This window comes from Pseudorca crassidens, chromosome 2 (assembly GCF_039906515.1).
Source record: "Pseudorca crassidens isolate mPseCra1 chromosome 2, mPseCra1.hap1, whole genome shotgun sequence".
Lineage (NCBI taxonomy): Eukaryota > Metazoa > Chordata > Mammalia > Artiodactyla > Delphinidae > Pseudorca > Pseudorca crassidens.
In genome coordinates this window covers 105,756,155-105,774,721 of record NC_090297.1, presented here as the reverse complement: position 1 = coordinate 105,774,721, position 18,567 = coordinate 105,756,155, and the positions used below count along the sequence as shown (strand labels likewise).

The window sequence follows — 18,567 nt, the reverse complement described above, 5'->3', positions numbered from 1 at the left end:
AGCAGGGTGTGGATGGTGGTGTAGTATCTAGAGCCTGTGCTGGATGTGAGGTGGGGGTCCCTCTCTGCTCCATGTCATGGCCCTGTCAGGGGCAGGGTGTGCTCCCCAGTTGGAGTAGAAGCCTTGAGGGCTGGGTTTGATCAGCCTCTGTTTTCCTTGAGTACATGCCCTGCCCCAAAGGAAGTGAGTGTTGAAGAAAGTGAGGCCTGTGTGTTTACAGAGGACCTATGTTCCACCTGTGTAGGCATCTGCAGCTCCACTCAGAGGCAGCCCAAGATTGTGTCCCCATTGTGTTTATCCCGGATCTAGTGTAAGACTATGGCATGGCATGGGCTGGGCCTCGAGGTTGGGGGGTTGTGGCTGCAGGGACTGAGGTGGCTACGCTGCCACCTGAGATCTGGGCTGCCTCTGTGGCAGACCTCACCCAGGACCTCTCTGCCCCAGATCTAGTGCTGAGCTGGAAGACAAACCACTGTGTACTCCTGAGCATGTTCACAATGGCCGTTGCAGCCCCAACTGGACCTCACCCCAGGCCCTCTGGGCCGTTTCTGCCTAGCTCGATCATACCCTCTCCCATGGCCTGTCTGCTCAAGATTCATTGCTTGGCCCTTGCACACTCCTGTTGTGCCACCATGGACACACACTAATGTTTGCTGCATTTACACCTGTTGCCCTGAGCCCTTGCTGACTGTGGCATCTGAGGCTACTCCTAGATCACACCCCAGATATCCTGGTCTGTCTCTGCACGACTAGATCTAGTCTCTGGCAAGATTTTGTGCCAGCTTGTGGTGTGGAGTGAGTGGGGCCAGGGCATTTGCCCCTTTGGACTGGGAAATACAGCAAGGGGGCTGCTCCCAGTGCAACAGTCTCTGCCCTGATTGTCAGCAAGCCAGCATGCACTGCTGCTGAGTAGAGTCTAGTCTTCTCCAACCCTTCTGTCTCAACAGACTTCCCAAGAGGCAAGGGGGCCTGGCCACTCCATGCAGGACCCCAGGACTGGGATGCCCATATTGTGACTCAATCTGCTCACTCCCCAGGGCAAGGATCTACCCTTGTGGACCTTCTCCTTGCAGATCCCACCAAGGAGCCCAGGAGCTGACCCAGGTCTTCTTCTTTTTCCCCTTCCTACCCAATTAATTACATGTAGATCTTTCTTGCAGCTTTGGTTTCTAGTTCTGTCACTTTTCAAGGAGGAGTGCTCCATATGTAGATGTATTTTTGATATGTCTGTTGGGGAGAGGAGCTCCATATCCACCTACTCCACCATTTTGATTCTGCTTCAGACAGTTAGCTTTTTAATGACGGTCTGTCTTTCCTGTTTTTACACACTCACTCTGAGGACTGGTATAGAAATTAGAAACTAAGCAGGTGAAGAAAACTTTATTTCTTTATACATATTTTGCTTTAATAGCCACCAAAAAGACTGTTTCCTTTCCTCCCACTGACCCTATCCACCAGTTATGTTAGCCTTCAACATATCGCTATAGCAACATATATAAATATATATCATACATTTATACACACATACACACATTCTAAAGCACTGTGAAGACACAGACTAGGCTTTAGCAACTGGGGGTTCCTCACATGTCACTTAAAAATGATCACTGATTTGCTTTACACAAGACTTTCAATGGGCTTGGTGTGGCCATTAGTCCCTAGTTCCCAGAGAAGTTGGGATGACAAAATGGGACAGCATATTTAGAGTAAGGTCAGTACACTTTTTGGAGATCATAATAGAACAGAAATAGGAGGTCTAGGCTAAGCATGAGATGGCATCTGGGAATCACTGCTCTCACCACGTGGATTCAAATAACTCAGGTGCTGCAGTGTAGACCAATCCCCAGCCTGACTGTGACCCAGCTCGCTGGCCCAGGTTAGGTCTGCCAACACTGTCCTGCAGGGCACCGCTGCTCAGTCCTGTGCTTTTAGATCTGCTGTGGAGCTCCAGCGTGGGGACCACATGCTCCATTGCTAGGAAGCAGGTCCTATTTCCCCTGAGTTGACCCTCAGAGGATGAGGTGAGAAATGTGCTGTTGCTGGTTCCCATCCCCCTGGGGCATTCAAAAGCAGTGTCACAAGGTCTTCTACAAACTATGCCTGTTTTGCTTAGTGCTGGGTCCAGTGGACCTTGGCTGGTTATTCCTCAACTGCAGGAGAGGCCCTCTGCCTTTCGCCCTGCCCCATCAGGCCACATCTCTGACTCCTTTCAGACCTTCCAGCAGGTGTGGAGGAGTGGGGCCCAGATCCTCCTCAGCAGACAGGGAGCTGCAAAGCAGGGGGGCAGGCCCACCCTTCCTGCAGTTTTAAGGACCTCTGGTGGCTTCGCTTCTTGCTTGGCTCCTGGAAGGCAAGGGTCACAGGACTGGAGTGCACGGCAGAGCCCTTAGGGATTTCACCTGCAGACGAAAATAACACAAAGTAAGAGTCCATTATCAGGCACTGCTGGTGGCTAACTGAGGCTGGAGAGAGATCTGAGTGGTGACAGAAGCCAGGAGCACGCTGAGAGCCTGTCACGAGGATGAGCTGAGGGGACGCGCTGAGGTCTGGAGGAGCAACTGGGGCCACCAGGTTAGAGGAAAAGCTTCCCACCACCTCCTGTGGTCATATTTCTGCTCAAAGCCACTGCACACCAGGTGGCCGGACCCTACCACTCCCTCTTCAGGGGCCAGTTCACTCTCCAATTCACTTTGGAGCAAAAGGATGGCTTTTGCAATCTCCCAGGAAAGGAAATGCTTAGTATGAAACAGGCATATATAGAAGCAGCCTGTTGTAGGAAGGAGAGAACATTTTGCAGGGACGTCCTCCTATTAAAGTTTATGTTCTGTTTACTTGATGAGGAGGGGGAGGGGCCAGGTCAGCAGGGACCTCAGAGATCATCTAACTCTAGTGCCGCCTCTTACAGATGAGGGTCAGCAGGCTCACAGAGACTGGGGCCAGCCAAAGCCACACAGCCACTTAGCAACAAGCCTGGGATTAGATCTCAGGCTTGGGGCCTTTCCAGTGGCCTAGGGGAAGTGGGAAGGATACTTCCAAACTGGGGAAGCCAGGAGGTATGAGAGGCTGTTGGGTTACCTTTGCTGAGGCAGGAATAAGGTTTTACAGAGGCAATCTTGTAAGTGTTCTTCTAAAAAGGCTCAGGAAAGAGAGGAATCATCAGAGAAAAACAGAAGAAATTAGCAAAACAGACAAACAAAACAGAGTTAAATTATGGCCCAACCCATTTTCATACTGTGGGGTCAACATTCTCTTAGGTTACAATTTAGGAACATTCCTAGGAATGTGCTTAATTGCTTATGGCAAAGCTTTAAAGTCCAAGGTAAAAGGTTTAGTTTTTGATTTTTAGGCCATTTCTAAGACCTCAAGTTTTTCATCAAAGCGGTTGCTAGAGAATGTGTTAATGTTTTAAATAAAAGTAGAGAAGGTCTGCCATAGAGATAATATCTTGCCCTTTGTGTTTCAGTTTTTTCTTATTACCAAATGCTCTTTCAGATCGATAAGACCCAAGGATTTTCTTTTGTGTTGTTGCTTAAAGAAAAAGAGATATCAAAATCAAATTGCTGTTTTCAGCCCAATAGTGTGCAGTGAAATCAACTTATTAGGTTGCATCTTTCCATTATTTTTCCATATAATGGTATAGGAAACCCCAGAACACAAGACAGGCCTCAGGATCCCTTTACGGAAAGCTGCTTCAGAGGCAGACCCCATGTGTCCTCTGACCTCGAGAATCAACTGAACTGCATTTCTCCCCACTCCTGACCTGGCATAAAGGAGACAGAATTGGAATAAGGAGGGAAGATGATGACAAAGTAAGGGTCAACCGAGAGGTCAAGGGAGGTTGCTGATTGGGGTGGAGGGCTGATGAGGATGGAATCTAGAGGGATGCCCATGAGGACCCGAGCTCCCACAGATGGACCAGACATCTGCTCCTGGAAGGTCAGAGCAGGTCAAGGATCACCTGCACACTCTGATGACAGACGGTGATAAGTTTGGGGCGGGCTCTATGGCTCCGACTGGTGCAGTAGTTTCCTTACCTCCAAATTCGTCCTTGCCTTCTTCAAAACATCGTGTGTCCTGGTCACTGAAACGAGAAAGCAGCCCCCAAGGCAGAAATTACCAGTGGGCCCACGCTTGCGTTGGATTTGTGTTCTAAAGCTTGTCTTTCTGGACACTCAGCTTGGGGTCTCCTGCTGCCCCCCCACCCCGTGTCCCCTCCTCTGCCTCCACGATTACTGATGGCACAGGAGGTTTAGAGACGTCACATCAGTCTCCCCCATCCCCTAACCTCTCTGGTCTCTGTCCATTCACAGCACAGGTGGCGGACCTGGAAGGACCCCCATTTCCTGTCCCATTCCCTGGCTGGGGGCACCCACACTGGCTGAAGATAAACTGTTCCATGCTCTCCTTCTGCTGGTTGGCGGTCTTCAGATGCTTAGCTGTGCTCTGAAGGAGACTCTCCTGTTTGGATAGTTTGGTTCTCAGTTCCAGAAGCTCCCTTTTCATGGACTCTCCCTGGGAAGAAAAACAGGCTCTCTGTCAACGGTCAGAAGGCCTAAAGCACCCTGTGTTCGGTGGCTCTTTACAGCTCCAGATAGGATTCTACCATCTTCTCAAGTAGTTTTGGAGCAGATTTCCCTCATCAAAGCCTCTCAATCCCTCCAGCAGGTGGTGGTGGCTCAGGATGGGCCATGAAGTGGGAGCTCTGAGGACCTGGAAGCCCCCGTGCAGATTAGCAGAGGCTACACTCCTGTTGCTGCAGAGAACCTGACTCCAGGCCACACTGAAGCTCCCAGCTGTGAACAAGAGCTCAGATTTCGTGCTGACATAGTTATATCACTTGGGCATCACAAGTAAGACTTGGTCGTTGGGAATATTATGCCTGGATATCACGCCTGGGGAGACGGGGCTGGCCTGAGACAGTAAGTTTGTAAATATATCTGCCAACCACAAGATGGCAAAATGCTCCCTCCTTGGAATTAACATAATTGGGGCCCCTAAAGTGTCAGTGATCTTAGTCTGGAGTTGGAACCCCTGGGTGGGATCCTGAAACCCGCCTATCCAAGGTCACCAACCAGAAAGCAGTCTGAGATCTGAGAGCACCTGGGGGAGGGTGACTCTCCCCAGGCCTGACCCTGTGACGCAGATGTAAGTGATTTTCTGGGATTCCAGGGGGTGGCTACAAGAGGCTGGGTGACTCCTGGTGACATTCTGTGATCCTGCCTGACTATGTGGACCTGGAGGTGGGGGTGGGCTAGGAAGGGAAAGGAGATGTTGATGTTTTAACATGGTCCTGAACTTCAGCGCAGCCAAACTTCAGAAAGTTAAAGAAACGGAACATTTAGGGGTTACCAGGGCTCTCGTGTCTCTGCCTCCTCCATGTCCTTTCCTTCTACTCTTTGCTTACTTATCCTGGGGGTCAGGGGTGTGGGGAGAGGGGCTGGAGTCAGAGCTGCACTGAAAGCAGCCACCGCGGAGAAGAGGTCTGCCTCCAGGGACGCCCCCTCAGGTCCCCTTGGTCCCAGCTGCCCATTCGGCTCCTGACCTTCAGGATCTGCTGACCAAGGAGGCAGAAGGATATTTGGGGGCAGAGCCAGTAGGGGATGCTGGCTTCTTACCGCTTTGCTGTCCAGCGCAGGGCCGTGGGAACTTGGCAAGGCTGCTCTCCAGAACATGGTGAGGAGGGACGCCGCCTCCTCCAGTCGGTGGTGAAGGGCGTTGGCGCTGTTCCTGAGCTCGTGGATGCCTTCACTGCCCATCACCTGGGAAAAGGGGGAGGTAGCCATGGACATCCCCGGGGCTGAGACATCACTTTTTTTTTTGCTGAGCATTGGCCTCAGCTTCCTTTGTGGGTGAGGCGTAGACACAGGCCTGCTTAAACCTGTGAAATCCTTTTCTAACCTGGAAGCCAAGGTTCTCTGACCTCAGCAGGGACCTCTTGATTTGCAAGAATGCATTTGATTCCAGCTTTCCCCACATTCTTTAGCTTCTAGTCCTGCTTCATGCTCCAGAGTCTAAGGTCCCTAGTTTTGCACTGGCCCCCTTGTCCTTCCGTAAATCACACCTTATGCTTCAAATGGACTGCACCACTTGTAGCTCCAAGGACTGAGGTGCCGCTCCCTTTACCTGGCATGTTCTCCCCCGAGAACTTACATATCCCCTGTTGGCACCCCCCCATGAACCTGTTACTTGCCTTGCCTTGGATAACAGCTGATTCTGGGTTCATGCCCTCACACCCAGAGCCCTTGTAACCTTGTGCCTGGAGCCCCTGGTTATATTTATTTACTCAGGTGTGGGCATCCCTCTCTATCGTGGGGGCCCCTGAGGGCAGGGCTGTCCCTGCATGCCTGTGCATCTCCAGTATCTCAGACAGCACAGCAGCTACTACCTGGATCTCTCCCTGGGGAAGGGCTCTGAGAAGCCTTGCTGCTTGCTCTCCCGCCTTGCTCAGTGTGAGCAGAGAAATTCCATGGCTGCCACCCTCCTCACCCCTTCCACATATTTGGCCCATATGGACACAGATTCTCATTTTCCAGCCAATTGATTAAGTGATTTTATTCTGCCCACAGATGGTCATATGCCAGCATGACTTTAGCAGATAATAAGCTACCAAAGGGTACTCAGTACAGCATTGTGTGTATGTTGACGCTTAACGTGCTCTACTGATGAGGACGGCAATGCTGCACATGCTTTTCTGTGGTTCTGAGGGGAAATAGCAAGTCAGCTACATCTGGAACAGAGCAGAGCTTGTAGTGAAATTAGCAAATGAAGATAAAAGGCCTAGCTGGATATCAATGGAAGATGTATCCTCAGCTGATGGGAGATGTGGAGCAGGAAAAAAAAAATAGAGGGAGAAGAAGCTAAAATCAGAAGAAGAAAGGGCCTAAGGAAAAGGTGCACCTAAAAGCTAAAACGTGATTACCTCTGTGCCTGGAGCTTCAAGGCCAGGGAAGTTGCAGGTTGATCTCATGAGCGACGCTATCTTCTTGACCAGCAGTCTGCCCTCCCCAATCTGCTGTCTTAGGGCACTGTAGTCATCAATGTGGCCAATGACATGGCGGCCATGCTTATTGGCAAAGGAGCCATCAGTAGCATCACCCTCCAGCTTGGGAGGGTTCTTCATTACTGGAGAAGCATCCAAACCCAGCTCTGAAGAATAAAACCACAATAACACAGAATCCACTGTTATACATAATCATCCTCAGTTCAATCCAAAATGGACATCAAATAGTGCAAGAGGCCAGAAACAAGAATGACAGTCTTGGAAAGTACAAGTGTGAAGTCCATGGATATTCTGGGTTCTATATTTTCATAATCTTTCTTACATCATCTCATAATGATAAAATTGCCAGGAGGCAAATTTTATCCTTATTGACAAATGAAATATTCAGGACAAATTTAAAAAAATTTTAAATTTGGGGGTTGAGAAGACACAGACAAGGAAATTAAGCTGGATACAGAGAGCACTTTCAAGAAGGAAGAGATTACAGTGCAATGAAGAAATACCAGAGCAATAGGAAAACCACAGGAGGAAGAATAATGACAAAAAAGGCAGCCACAGGAGGTGGAATGAGTAGGGCTAAAGGCCGTGGGACATGCAGAGAAAAATCTCTAAATTCAGATAATGTGCATATAGAGAACCAAAGGTTACTTGCTTTAGTCATTTTCCATCATTAGACCCTGAGTCCTGTAGTTGCCCTATTTACCATTTGTCCTGTTGAAGGTTGTGGTCTCTGAGCCATGAGCAGCGGGAGAAGAGCTGGGGAAGACCAGAATTGGAGAATTCATGCCCACATCCCGAACTGGAGGGGAGGCAACTGAGTCTAGGGAGTAAAGATAACCACAACTTTAGGAACCCTGGAATATACTGCTCCTGAAACACATGCACAGCCTATCTTCACTACTGGAGATCTAAGGCAGCATGACTCTCCTCTTACATAATCATCACCCATGTACCACAGTCAAAACCAGTGGAAAACAAACCACTTAATTTGGAGCAAGATGTTCCTGTAATTGAATGCTGTTCCATGAGAAAGCAACTTCTAGTTTGAAAAATTATTAGATATATTTTTCTAACCCCTGATTTGAATATAATATTGTATGCAGTGTGTCTAATACAACGCTTTCTAACTAAATATAAATACGTATAAATATATGTAGTATATATGTTAAAAATATTTGATCAAAGAACGAATGGATTTATGGGCGATTAAACTCAGCACTCTAATCACCATTCTGATGAGTCAGTGCTGGAAAATATGTAGTAGTATAAGAAAGAGACATACTAGAAAGCATGTAGTAGTATAAGAAGAATAGGAGACATAAGCCTTGGTGAGTTTGAGATGCCCTATTGGAGACCAGGCAGCAATCCTCCAGGGGAGGTATTGGAAAATATCACGAAGAGACAGAAATGACCCTGCTCAGGCAAATGTGGCTTAGAACCTGCTTTCCATCTCAGGCCTCTGTGCTGTATGCTGATGAGGAGGAGTGACTGAGCCAGTTCAGATGAGTCCTGGCTGGTGCTGTGGGGAGGCTCTGAGAGGGGAAAGCATGAGAGGAAAGAGAAGCAACACCGAGACAGAGCATAGTGAGGTGGGAGGAACACAGCAGATCAAAACTTCTGCTTCGAATCTTCGATTGGCCTCTTAACTCCTGTAAACCTTAGCATGTCAGTTAATTGTCCCAGTGCCTACGTTTTCTCATGTAAAATACAGAGATAGTAAAATCTACCCTAGCTCTGATGAAATTATTTGAAAATTTGTTTGAAAACGTGGTAGATTTTAAAGCCCTCTGCAAATATAAAGAATAGGCATTAATACATACAGCTGTTAACTGCTGAGCACTTATTGCATCAGGCACTGGTAAATTATTTCACTTAATGCTCCATATAACTATGCACAGTGTATATTATTATTATCCTCATGTTAAAGATGAGGAAACTAAGGCTTAAATACCTGAGGAGTTTAAACACAAGGCAAACAACACGTAAGTGTCAAACTCAGAATCTGGAGCCAGATCTGACCCTAAATCCCACGCTCTCAAGGCACTGTATTGAAGCACCTTCGATTGCACCCTGACCTTAAGGAGCGTGGAAGAGGCGAGATTGTCCCTTCCACCGTAGACATCTTGGGGACCTCCCCACTGGCTGAGGGCTTCCTGATTCCCTTTTCCTTCCTACCTTGGAAGAGCAGCTGCTTGTTTCCAGGGTCAGTGTTGGTGGGGAATTTCTGGTTAACAGAGGAGGGGCTGAGGCTGGTTTTGCTGGCACCACCATCCAACTGCTGCTCGAGCTGTAGTCGCAGACAGTTGTTCCCCTGAATGCTGTGCTCCAGCTGCCCTCTCAAAGCTTGGATCTCTGCCACCAGGTGGCTCAAGTCACTGCTCAAAGGGACTTGGTGACAGGCATCCCAGGTGTAAGCTGAAAAGTAGAGAGAGGACGGAGGGTCTGGTGGCACTGAACCAAGTATTTCCAAGCATTTGTCAGAACACTCCTCTGACATTCCTTTCTGCCAAGGACCCCACTGTAATTTCAGGGTCCCAGGAACACACCTGTGATGGATATGTCACTTTTCCTATGCAGGGCCTGGTGCACACTGAGATGGCATACACTCCAGCATGGAGTTTCCTTGGAGGCTCAAATGACCCTCCTCCATCTAGAGGGCATTTGATTGGCAGATAAGTCAAGCCTATTATTTCACCTTATTAACATCAGTCCTGCAGGCTAGACAGCAGGGTCTTCCAGGGCAGGAGATCAATACTGAACTAGAGAAGGGGAGGGGCTGAGGGAGAAGGAGATGTGATGACCTCCACATTTGGGAATCAAAGGGAGAGGAGGAGGAAGGCATCAGGGCTTTGGGCAGCATGTAAGAATGGGAGTGGGGTACCACAGACCAGGGATCATAACTAACTGGACGTCTCAATTTCTTCTAGTTTTTTTTACCTCCACTCACCACTCATAGCCTGTTTCTATGTACTGGGGGAAGAAGAGATCTAAGAAATATTCTACAAGACCACAATTGCTCATCTAAAAGTGTTGAAGCCAAATGTAGTTAAAAAGATAGAATTTGTTTTGGTTTTTAGCAAGGCTATAGGATGCATATACCATATAATACATGCACCCAGTTGCATCAGGGCCACAGGTCTTAACCAAACACATTAATATTTCTGCAATGAGCTATATGAATATTCTCACTAAATGGGATAAATGAAGAGGAGTGCAGGACAAGATGGCAGAGTAGAAGGACCTGAGCTCACCTCCTCTCATGAAAACACCAAAATCACAACTAACTGCTGAACAACCATCAACAAAAAACACTGGAACCTACCAAAAAGATATTCTGCATCCAAAGACAAAGAAGAAGCCACAACGAGATGGTAGGAGGGGTGCTTTCATGATATAATCAAATCTCATACCCACTTCTACAGACTGGAAAATAATTATATTGCAGAGGTCCTCCCACAGGAGTGAGAGTTCTGAGCCCCATGTCAGGCTCCCCAGCCTGCGGTACTGTAAAAGGGAGGATGAGCTACCAGAGCATTTGGTTTCGAAGGCCAGTGGGGCTTGAGTGTAGGGTCTCCACAGGACTGTGAGAAACAGAGAATCCAGTCTTAGAGAGTGCAAAATGGTTTCATGAGCACTGGGACCCAGGGCAAAGCAATGACTGCATAGGAGCCTGGGCCAGACCTACCTGCAGGTCTTGGAGCATCTCCTGAGGAGGCAGGAGTCAGCTGTGGCTCACAGTGGGGACAAGAACACTGGTGGTGGAGGCCCCAGGGAATATTCAACAGCATGAGCTCTCCTAGAGGTCGCCATTTTGGCACTGAGACCTGGCCCCGCCCAACAGCCTGCAGGCTCCAATGCTGGGATGCCTCAGGCCAAACAACCAACAGGGTGGGAACACAGCACCACCCATCAGCAGACAGGCTGCATAAAGTCGTCCAGAGTCCACTGCTGCCTCTAAACATACCCCATGACTTGGCCCTGCCCACCAGATGGACAAGACCCAACTCCACTCACAAGTGGGCAGGCACCAGTCACTCCCACCAGGAAGCCTGCACAAGCCCCTGGACCAACCTCACCCACAAGGGGGCAGACATCAGAAGCAAGAAGAACTACAATCCTGCAGCCTGTGGAAAGGAGACAACAAACACAGAAAGTTAGACAAAATGAGAAAGCAGAGAAATATGTTCCACACGAAGGAACAAGATAAAGCCCCAGAGGAACAACTAAGTGAAGTGGAGACAGGCAATCTACCTGAAAAAGAATTCAGAGTAATGAAGTAAAGATGATTCAAAATCACAGGAAAAGAATGCAGGCACAGATTGAGAAGATAGAAATATTTAACAAAGACCTAGAAGAACTAAAGAACAAACAAACAGAGTTGAACAATACAATAACTGAAATGAAAAATACACTAGAAGGAATCAATAGCAGAATAAATGAAGCAGAAGAACAGAATCGTGGAAATCACTGCTTTGGAACAGGATAAAGAAAAATGAATGAAAAGAAATGAGGACACTTTAAGAGACCTCTGGGACAACATTAAATGCACCAACATTCACATTATAGGGGTCCCAGAAGGAAAAGAGAGAGAGAGAAAGGGCCTGAGAAAATACTTGAAGAGATAATAGCTGAAAATTCCCTAACATGGGAAAGAAAACAGTCAGTCAAATCCAGGAAGAGCAGAGAGTCCCATAGAGGATAAACCCAAGGAGGAACATGCTGAGACACATATTAATCAAACTGACAAAAATTAAAGACAAAGAAAAAATATTAAAAGCAACAAGGGAAGAGCAACAAATAACATACAACAGAATCACCATAAGGTTATCAGCTGACTTTTGAGCAGAAACTCTGCAGGCCAGAATGGAGTGGCACAATATATTTAAAATGATGAAAGGGGAAAACATACAACCAAGAATACTCTACCCAGCAAGGCTCTCATTCAGATTTGATGGAGAAATCAAAAGCTTTACAGACAAGCAAAAGCTAAGAGAATTTAGCACCACCAAACCAGCTTTACAACAAATGCTAAAGGAATTTCTCTAGGCCAAAAAGAAAAGGCCACAATGAGAAACAAGAAAATTATGAATGGGAAAGCTCACTGGTAAGGCAAACATACTGTAAAGGTAGGAAATCATCCATACTCTAATGTGATATCAAAACCAGCAGTTGTGAGAAGAGGAGAGTACAGATGCAGGGTATTGGAAATGCATTTGAAAGTAAGAGACTAGCAACTTAAAACTTAAAAAAATCTTGTGTATATATATAGACTGCTATCTCAAAATCTCATGGTAACCGCAAACCAAAAATCTACAATTGATACATGCACACACACACAAAAATCAATCCAAACACAACACTAAAGATAATCATCAAATCACAAGAGATGAGAACAAAAGAGGAAGGGATGAACAAAGACCTGCAAAAACAAATCCAAAACAATTAACAAAACTGCAATAAGAACATACATATCAGTAATTACCTTAAATGTAAATGGATTAAATACTCCAACTAAAAGACATAGACTGACTGAATGGATACAAAAACAAGACCCATATATATGCTGTCTACAAGAGGCCCACTTCAGATCTAGGGACATATACTGACTAAAAATGAGGGAATGGAAAAAGATATTCCATGCAAATGGAATCAAAAGAAAGCTGGAGTAGCAATATTCATATCAGACAAAATAGACTTTAAAACAAAGACTAAAAGAAGGACACTGAATAATGACCAAAAGATCAATCCAAGAAGATATAACAATTGTACACATATATGCACCCTACATAGGAGCACCTCAATATATAAGGCAAATGCTAACAGCCATAAAAGGAAAAATCAACAGTAACACAATAGTGGGGGACTTTAACACTCCACTTACATCAATGGACAGATCATCCAGACAGAAAATCAATAAGGAAACATAGGCCTTCAATGACACATTAGACCAAATGGAATTGATATTTATAGAGCATTCCATCTAGAAGCAGCAGAATACACATTCTTCTCAATTGCACATGCAACATTCTCCAGGATTGATCATATGCTGAGCCAGAAAGCATGCCTTGATAAATTTAAGAAAATTGAAATCATATTAAGCATCTTTTCCAATCACAACACTATGATATTAGAAATCAACTACAAGAAAAAAATAAACTAAAAAAACACAAACATGTGGAGGCAAAACAATATGCTTCTAAACAACCAATGGATCATTGGAGAAATCAAAGAGGAAGTTAAAAAAAAAATACCTAGGAACAAAATGAAAACATGATGATCGAAAACCTATGGGATGCAGCAAAAGCAGTTCTAAGAGGGAAGTTTACAGCGGTACAATCTTACCTCAGGAAACAAGAAAAATATCAAATAAACGACCTAACCTTACACCTAAAGCAACGAGAGAAAGAAGATCAAACAAAACCCAAAGATAGCAGAAGGAAAAAAATCATAAAGATCAGAGCAGAAATAAATGAAATAGAGACAAAGAAAACAATAGAAAAGATCAATTAAACCAAAAGCTGGTTGTTTGAAAAGATAAACAATATTGATAAACCTTTAGCCAGACTCACCAAGAAGAAAAGGAAGAAGGCTCAAATCAATAAAATTAGAAATGAAAAAGAAGAAGTTACAATGGACATCACAGATATATAAAGGATCATAAGAGACTACTACAAGCAACTATATGCCAATAAAATGGACAACCTAGAAGAAATGGACAAATTCTTAGAAAGGTACAATCTCCCAAAACTGAACCAGAAAGAAATAGAAAATATGAATAGACCAATCACAATTACTGAAATTGAAACTGATTAAAACACTTCCAACAAACAAAAGTCCAGGACCAGATGGCTTCAGAGGCAAATTCTAGCAAATCTTTAAAGAAGAGTTAACACCTATCCTTCTGAAACTATTGCAAAATATTGCAGAGGAAGGAACACTCCCAAACTCATTCTATGAGGCCACCACCACCCTGATACCAAAACCAGACAAAGATACCACACACACAAAAAAAATTACAGGCCAATATCACTGATGAACATAGACACAAAAATCCTCAAAAAAAAAAAATACTAGCAAACCGAATCCAACAAATCATTAAAAGGATCATACACCACAATCAAGTGGGATTTAACCAAGGGCTGCAAGGATTTTTCAATATCCATGAATCAATTGGTGTGATAAACCACATTAACAAATTGAAGAATAAAAACCATATGATCATCTCAATAGAGGCAGAAAAGGCTTTTGACAAAATCCACCACCCATTTATGATAAAAACTCTCCAGAAAGTGGGCACAGAGGGAACTTACCTCAACATAACAAAGGCCATATATGACAAACCCACAGCTAACATTATACTCAATGGTGTGAAGCTGAAACCATTTCCTCTAAAATCAGGAGCAAGACAAGGATGTCCACTCTTGCCACTTTTAGTCAACACAGTTTTGGAAGTCCTAGCCACGGCAATCAGAGAGAAAAAAGAAATAAAAGGAAGCCAAATTGGAAAAGAAAAAGTAAAACTGTCACTTTTTGCAGATGACATGATTCTACACATAGAAAGATCCTAAAGATGCTACCAGAAAACTCCTCAATGTATTTGGTAAAGTTGCAGGATACAAAATTAATACACAGAAATCTCTTGCGTTTCTATACACTAACAACAAAAGATCAGAAAGAGAAATTAAGGCAACAATCCCATTTACCATCACATCAAGAAGAATAAAATACCTAGGTATAAACCTACCTAAGGAGGCAAAAGACCTGTACTCTGAAATCTATGCTGATGAAAGAAATCAAAGATGACACAAACAGATCAAAAGATACACCATGTTCTTGGATTGGAGGAATCAATATTGTGAAAATGACTACACTACCCAAGGCAATCTACAGATTCGGTGCAATCCCTATCAAATTACCAATGGAATTTTTTGCAGATCTAGAACAAAAAGTCTTAAAATTTGTATGGAAACACAAGACACCCCAAATAGCCAAAGCAATCTTGAGAAAGAAAAACAAAGCTGGAGGAATCAGGCTCCCTGACTTGAGACTAATACAAAGCTACAGTAATCAAAACAGTATGGTACTGGCACAAACACAGACTTATAGATCAATGGAACAGGATAGAAATCCCAGATATAAACCTATGCACCTATTGTCAATTAACAACAAAGGAGGCAAGCCTACACATGGATAAAAGGTAGTTTCTTCAATAAGTGGTGCTAGGAAAACTGGACAGTTATATGTAAATGAATGAAATTAGAACATCCCCTAACACCATACACAAAAATAAACTCAAAATGGATTGAAGATCTAAATGTAAGACAGATACTATAAAACGCTTAGAGGAAAACATAGGCAGAACACTCTTTGACATAAATCGCAGCAATATCTTTTTGGATCCACCTCCTAGACTAATGAAATAAAACCCAAAATAAAGATATTGGACCTAATTAAACTTAAAAGCTTTTGCACAGCAAAGGAGACCATAAACAAAATGAAAAGACACCCCACAGAATGGGAAAAAATATTTGCAATCACTGTGACTGACGAGGGATTAATCTCCAAAATATACGAACAGCTGATACAATTCAATATCAAAAAACAAAACCACCCGAGCAAAAAATGGACAAAAGATCTAAATAGATATTTCTCCAAAGAAGACATACAGATGGCCAAAGAGCACACGAAAAGATGCTCAACATTGCTAATTATTAGAAAAGTACAAGTCCAAACTACAATGAGGTATCCCCTCACACTGGTCAGAACGTCTATCATCAAAAAATCTACAAACAATAAATGCTGGAGATGGTGTGGAGAAAAGGGAACCCTCCTACACTGTCGGTGGTAATGTAAATTGGTACAGCCACTATGGAGAACAGTATGGAGGTTCCTTAAAAAACTAAAAACAGAGCTACCATATGATCCACCAATCCCACTCCTGAGCATATACCCTGAGAAAACCATAATTCAAAAAGAGTTATGGGGCATTCCGTGTGGTGCAGTGGTTGGGAGTCTGCCTGCTGATGCAGGGGACGCAGGTTCGATCCCTGGTCCAGGAGGATCCCACATGCTGCAGAACAACTAAGCCCGTGTGCCACAACTGCTGAGCCTGCGCTCTGAGCCTGTGAGCCACAGCTACTGAGCCTAAGTGCTGCAGCTGCTGAGGTCTGCGTGCCTAGAGCCTGTGCTCCACAGCAGGAGAGGCCACCTCAATGAGAGGCCCATGCACCGCAGGGAGAAGGGGCCCCCGCTTGCCGCAACTAGAGAGAGCCCACACGCAGCAGTGAAGACCCAGCATAGCCAAAAATAAATAATTAATTTCAAAAGAAAAAAAGAGTTATGTACCACAATGTTCATTGCAGCACTATTTACGATAGCCAGGACATGGAAGCAACCTAATTGTCCATTGACAGATGAATGGATGAAGATGTGGCACATACATACAATGCAATATTACTCATCCATAAAAAGAAACGAAATTGAGTTATTTGTAGTGAGGTGGATGGTCCTAGAGTCTGTTATACAGAGTGAAGTAAGTTAGAAAGAGAAAAACAAATACCTTATGCTAACACATATATATGGCATCTAAAAAATAAAAATAAAATGGTTCTGACGAACCTAGGGGCAGGACAGGAATAAAGACGCAGACATAAAGAACGGACTTGAGGACATGGGGAGGGGGAAGGGGAAGCTGGAACCAAGTGAGAGAGTGGCACTGACATATATACACTACCAAATGTAAAATAGATAGCTAGTGGGAAGCAGCCGCATAGCACAGGGAGATCAGCTCTGTGCTTTGTGACCACCTAGAGGGGTGGGATAGGGAGGGTGGGAGGGAGACACAAAAGAGAGGGGATATGGGGATATATGTATACGTATACCTGATTCACTTTGTTATACAGCAGAAACTAACACAACATTTTAAAGCAACTATACTACAATAGAGATGTTAAAAAAAAAGATACTGTAGGTGGGGGACCTTCAAGATAGCAGAGGAGTGAAACGTGGAGATCACCTTCCTCCCCACAAATACATCAAAAATACATCTAAAAAAAAAAATACAACTATATGTGGAACAACTCCTACAGAACACCTACTGAATGCTGGCAGAAGACCTCAAGACTTCCCAAAAGGCAAGGAAATCCCCACATACCTGGGTAGGGCAAAAGAAAAAAAGAAAAAACAAACACAAAAGAATAGGGATGGGACCTGCACCTCTGGGAGGGAGCTGTGAAGGAGGAAAAGTTTCCACACATTAGGAAGACACTTCACTGGTGGAGAGTCGGGGTGGGAGTAGGGAAAGCTTTGGAGCCACAGAGGAGAGCGCAGCAACAGGGGTGCAGAGGGCAAAGTGGAGAGATTCCCACACAGAGGATCGGTGCCGACCAGGACTCACCAGCCTGAGAGGCCTGTCTGCTCACCCTCCAGGGCAGGTGGGGGCTGGGAGCTGAGGCTTGGGTTTCAGAGGTCAGACCCCAGGGAGAGGACTGAGGTTGGCTGTGTGAACACAGCCTTAACGGGGCTAGTGCACCAAAGCTAGTGGGGAGGGAGTCCAGGAAAAACTCTGGACCTTCCTAAGAGGCAAGAGACCATTGTTTCGGACTGTCCAAGGAGAGGGGATTCCTTCCGCATTTGCCCACAGAAGGCAGAGCACTGCCTAAACAAGCTCCAGAGACGGGCGCGAGCCATGGCTATCAGCTTGGATACCAGAGACAGGCATGAAACTCTAACACTGCTGCTGCAGCCACTGATAATCCTGTGTGCAAGCACAGGTCACTATCCACACATCCCCCCAGGAGCCTGTTCTGCTTGCCACTGCCAGGGTCCCATGATCCATGGACAACTTTCCCGGGAGAATACATGGTGTGCCTCAGGCTGTTGCAACATCATGCCGGCCTCTGCCACTGCAGGCTTACCCTGCATTCCAATTATGACTACCGTACCACTCCCTCCCCCTGACATGAGTGAGCAGAGTCCCCTAATCAGCCACTGCTTTAACCCTGTCCTGTCTGGGCAGGAACAGATGCCTGAGGGTGACTTACACACAGACATGGGGCCAAAACCAAAGCTGAACCCCAGCAGCTGTGTGAACAAAGAAGAGAAAGGGAAATCTCTCCCACCAGCCTCAGGAGCAGCAGATTAAATCCCCACAATCAACTTGATGTACCCTGCATCTGTGGAATACCTGAATAGACAACGAATCATCCCAAAATTGAGGAGGTAGACTTTGGGAGCAACTGTAGACTTGGGGTTTACTGCCTGCAACTGACTTGTTTCTCGTTTTTATGTTTATCTTAGTATAGTGTTCAGCGCTTGTTATCATTGGTGGATTTGTTTATTGGTTTGGTTGCTCTCTTCTTTTTTTAATTATTATTACTTTAAAAATTTTTTTATCTTAATAATTTTTTATTATTCTTTCTTTTCTTCTCCCTTATCTTCTGAGCTGTGTGGCTGGCAGGGTCTTGGTGCTCTGGCCTGGTGTCAGGCCTGAGCCTCTGAGGTGGTAGAGCCGAGTTCAGGACATTGGCCCACCAGAGACCTCCTGGCCCCATGTAATATCAATTGGC

At 45.2% G+C, this 18,567-nt stretch overlaps 1 protein-coding gene across 43 annotated transcripts in view; it reads right to left on the bottom strand.

The window, feature by feature from the left end:
• Positions 1-1,365: 1,365 nt before the first annotated feature.
• Positions 1,366-18,567, bottom strand: part of PDE4DIP (phosphodiesterase 4D interacting protein) — a 224,462-nt gene continuing 207,260 nt past the window's right edge. For 10 of the 43 annotated variants that reach the window (XM_067727458.1, XM_067727459.1, XM_067727457.1 and 7 more), the window contains 7 exons: positions 9,176-9,415; positions 7,704-7,820; positions 6,920-7,146; positions 5,616-5,759; positions 4,286-4,512; positions 4,035-4,081; positions 1,366-2,399 (listed from right to left, as the gene is read on the bottom strand). In XM_067727458.1, coding sequence (XP_067583559.1) covers positions 2,254-2,399; positions 4,035-4,081; positions 4,286-4,512; positions 5,616-5,759; positions 6,920-7,146; positions 7,704-7,820; positions 9,176-9,415 — 1,148 coding nt within the window. In that variant the 3' untranslated portion in view covers positions 1,366-2,253. Of the gene's footprint in view, positions 2,400-3,075; positions 3,137-4,034; positions 4,082-4,285; positions 4,513-5,615; positions 5,760-6,919; positions 7,147-7,703; positions 7,821-9,175; positions 9,416-18,567 lie in introns of those variants that run through there. The other 33 variants (XM_067727485.1, XM_067727498.1, XM_067727483.1 and 30 more) reach the window with 15 other exon arrangements.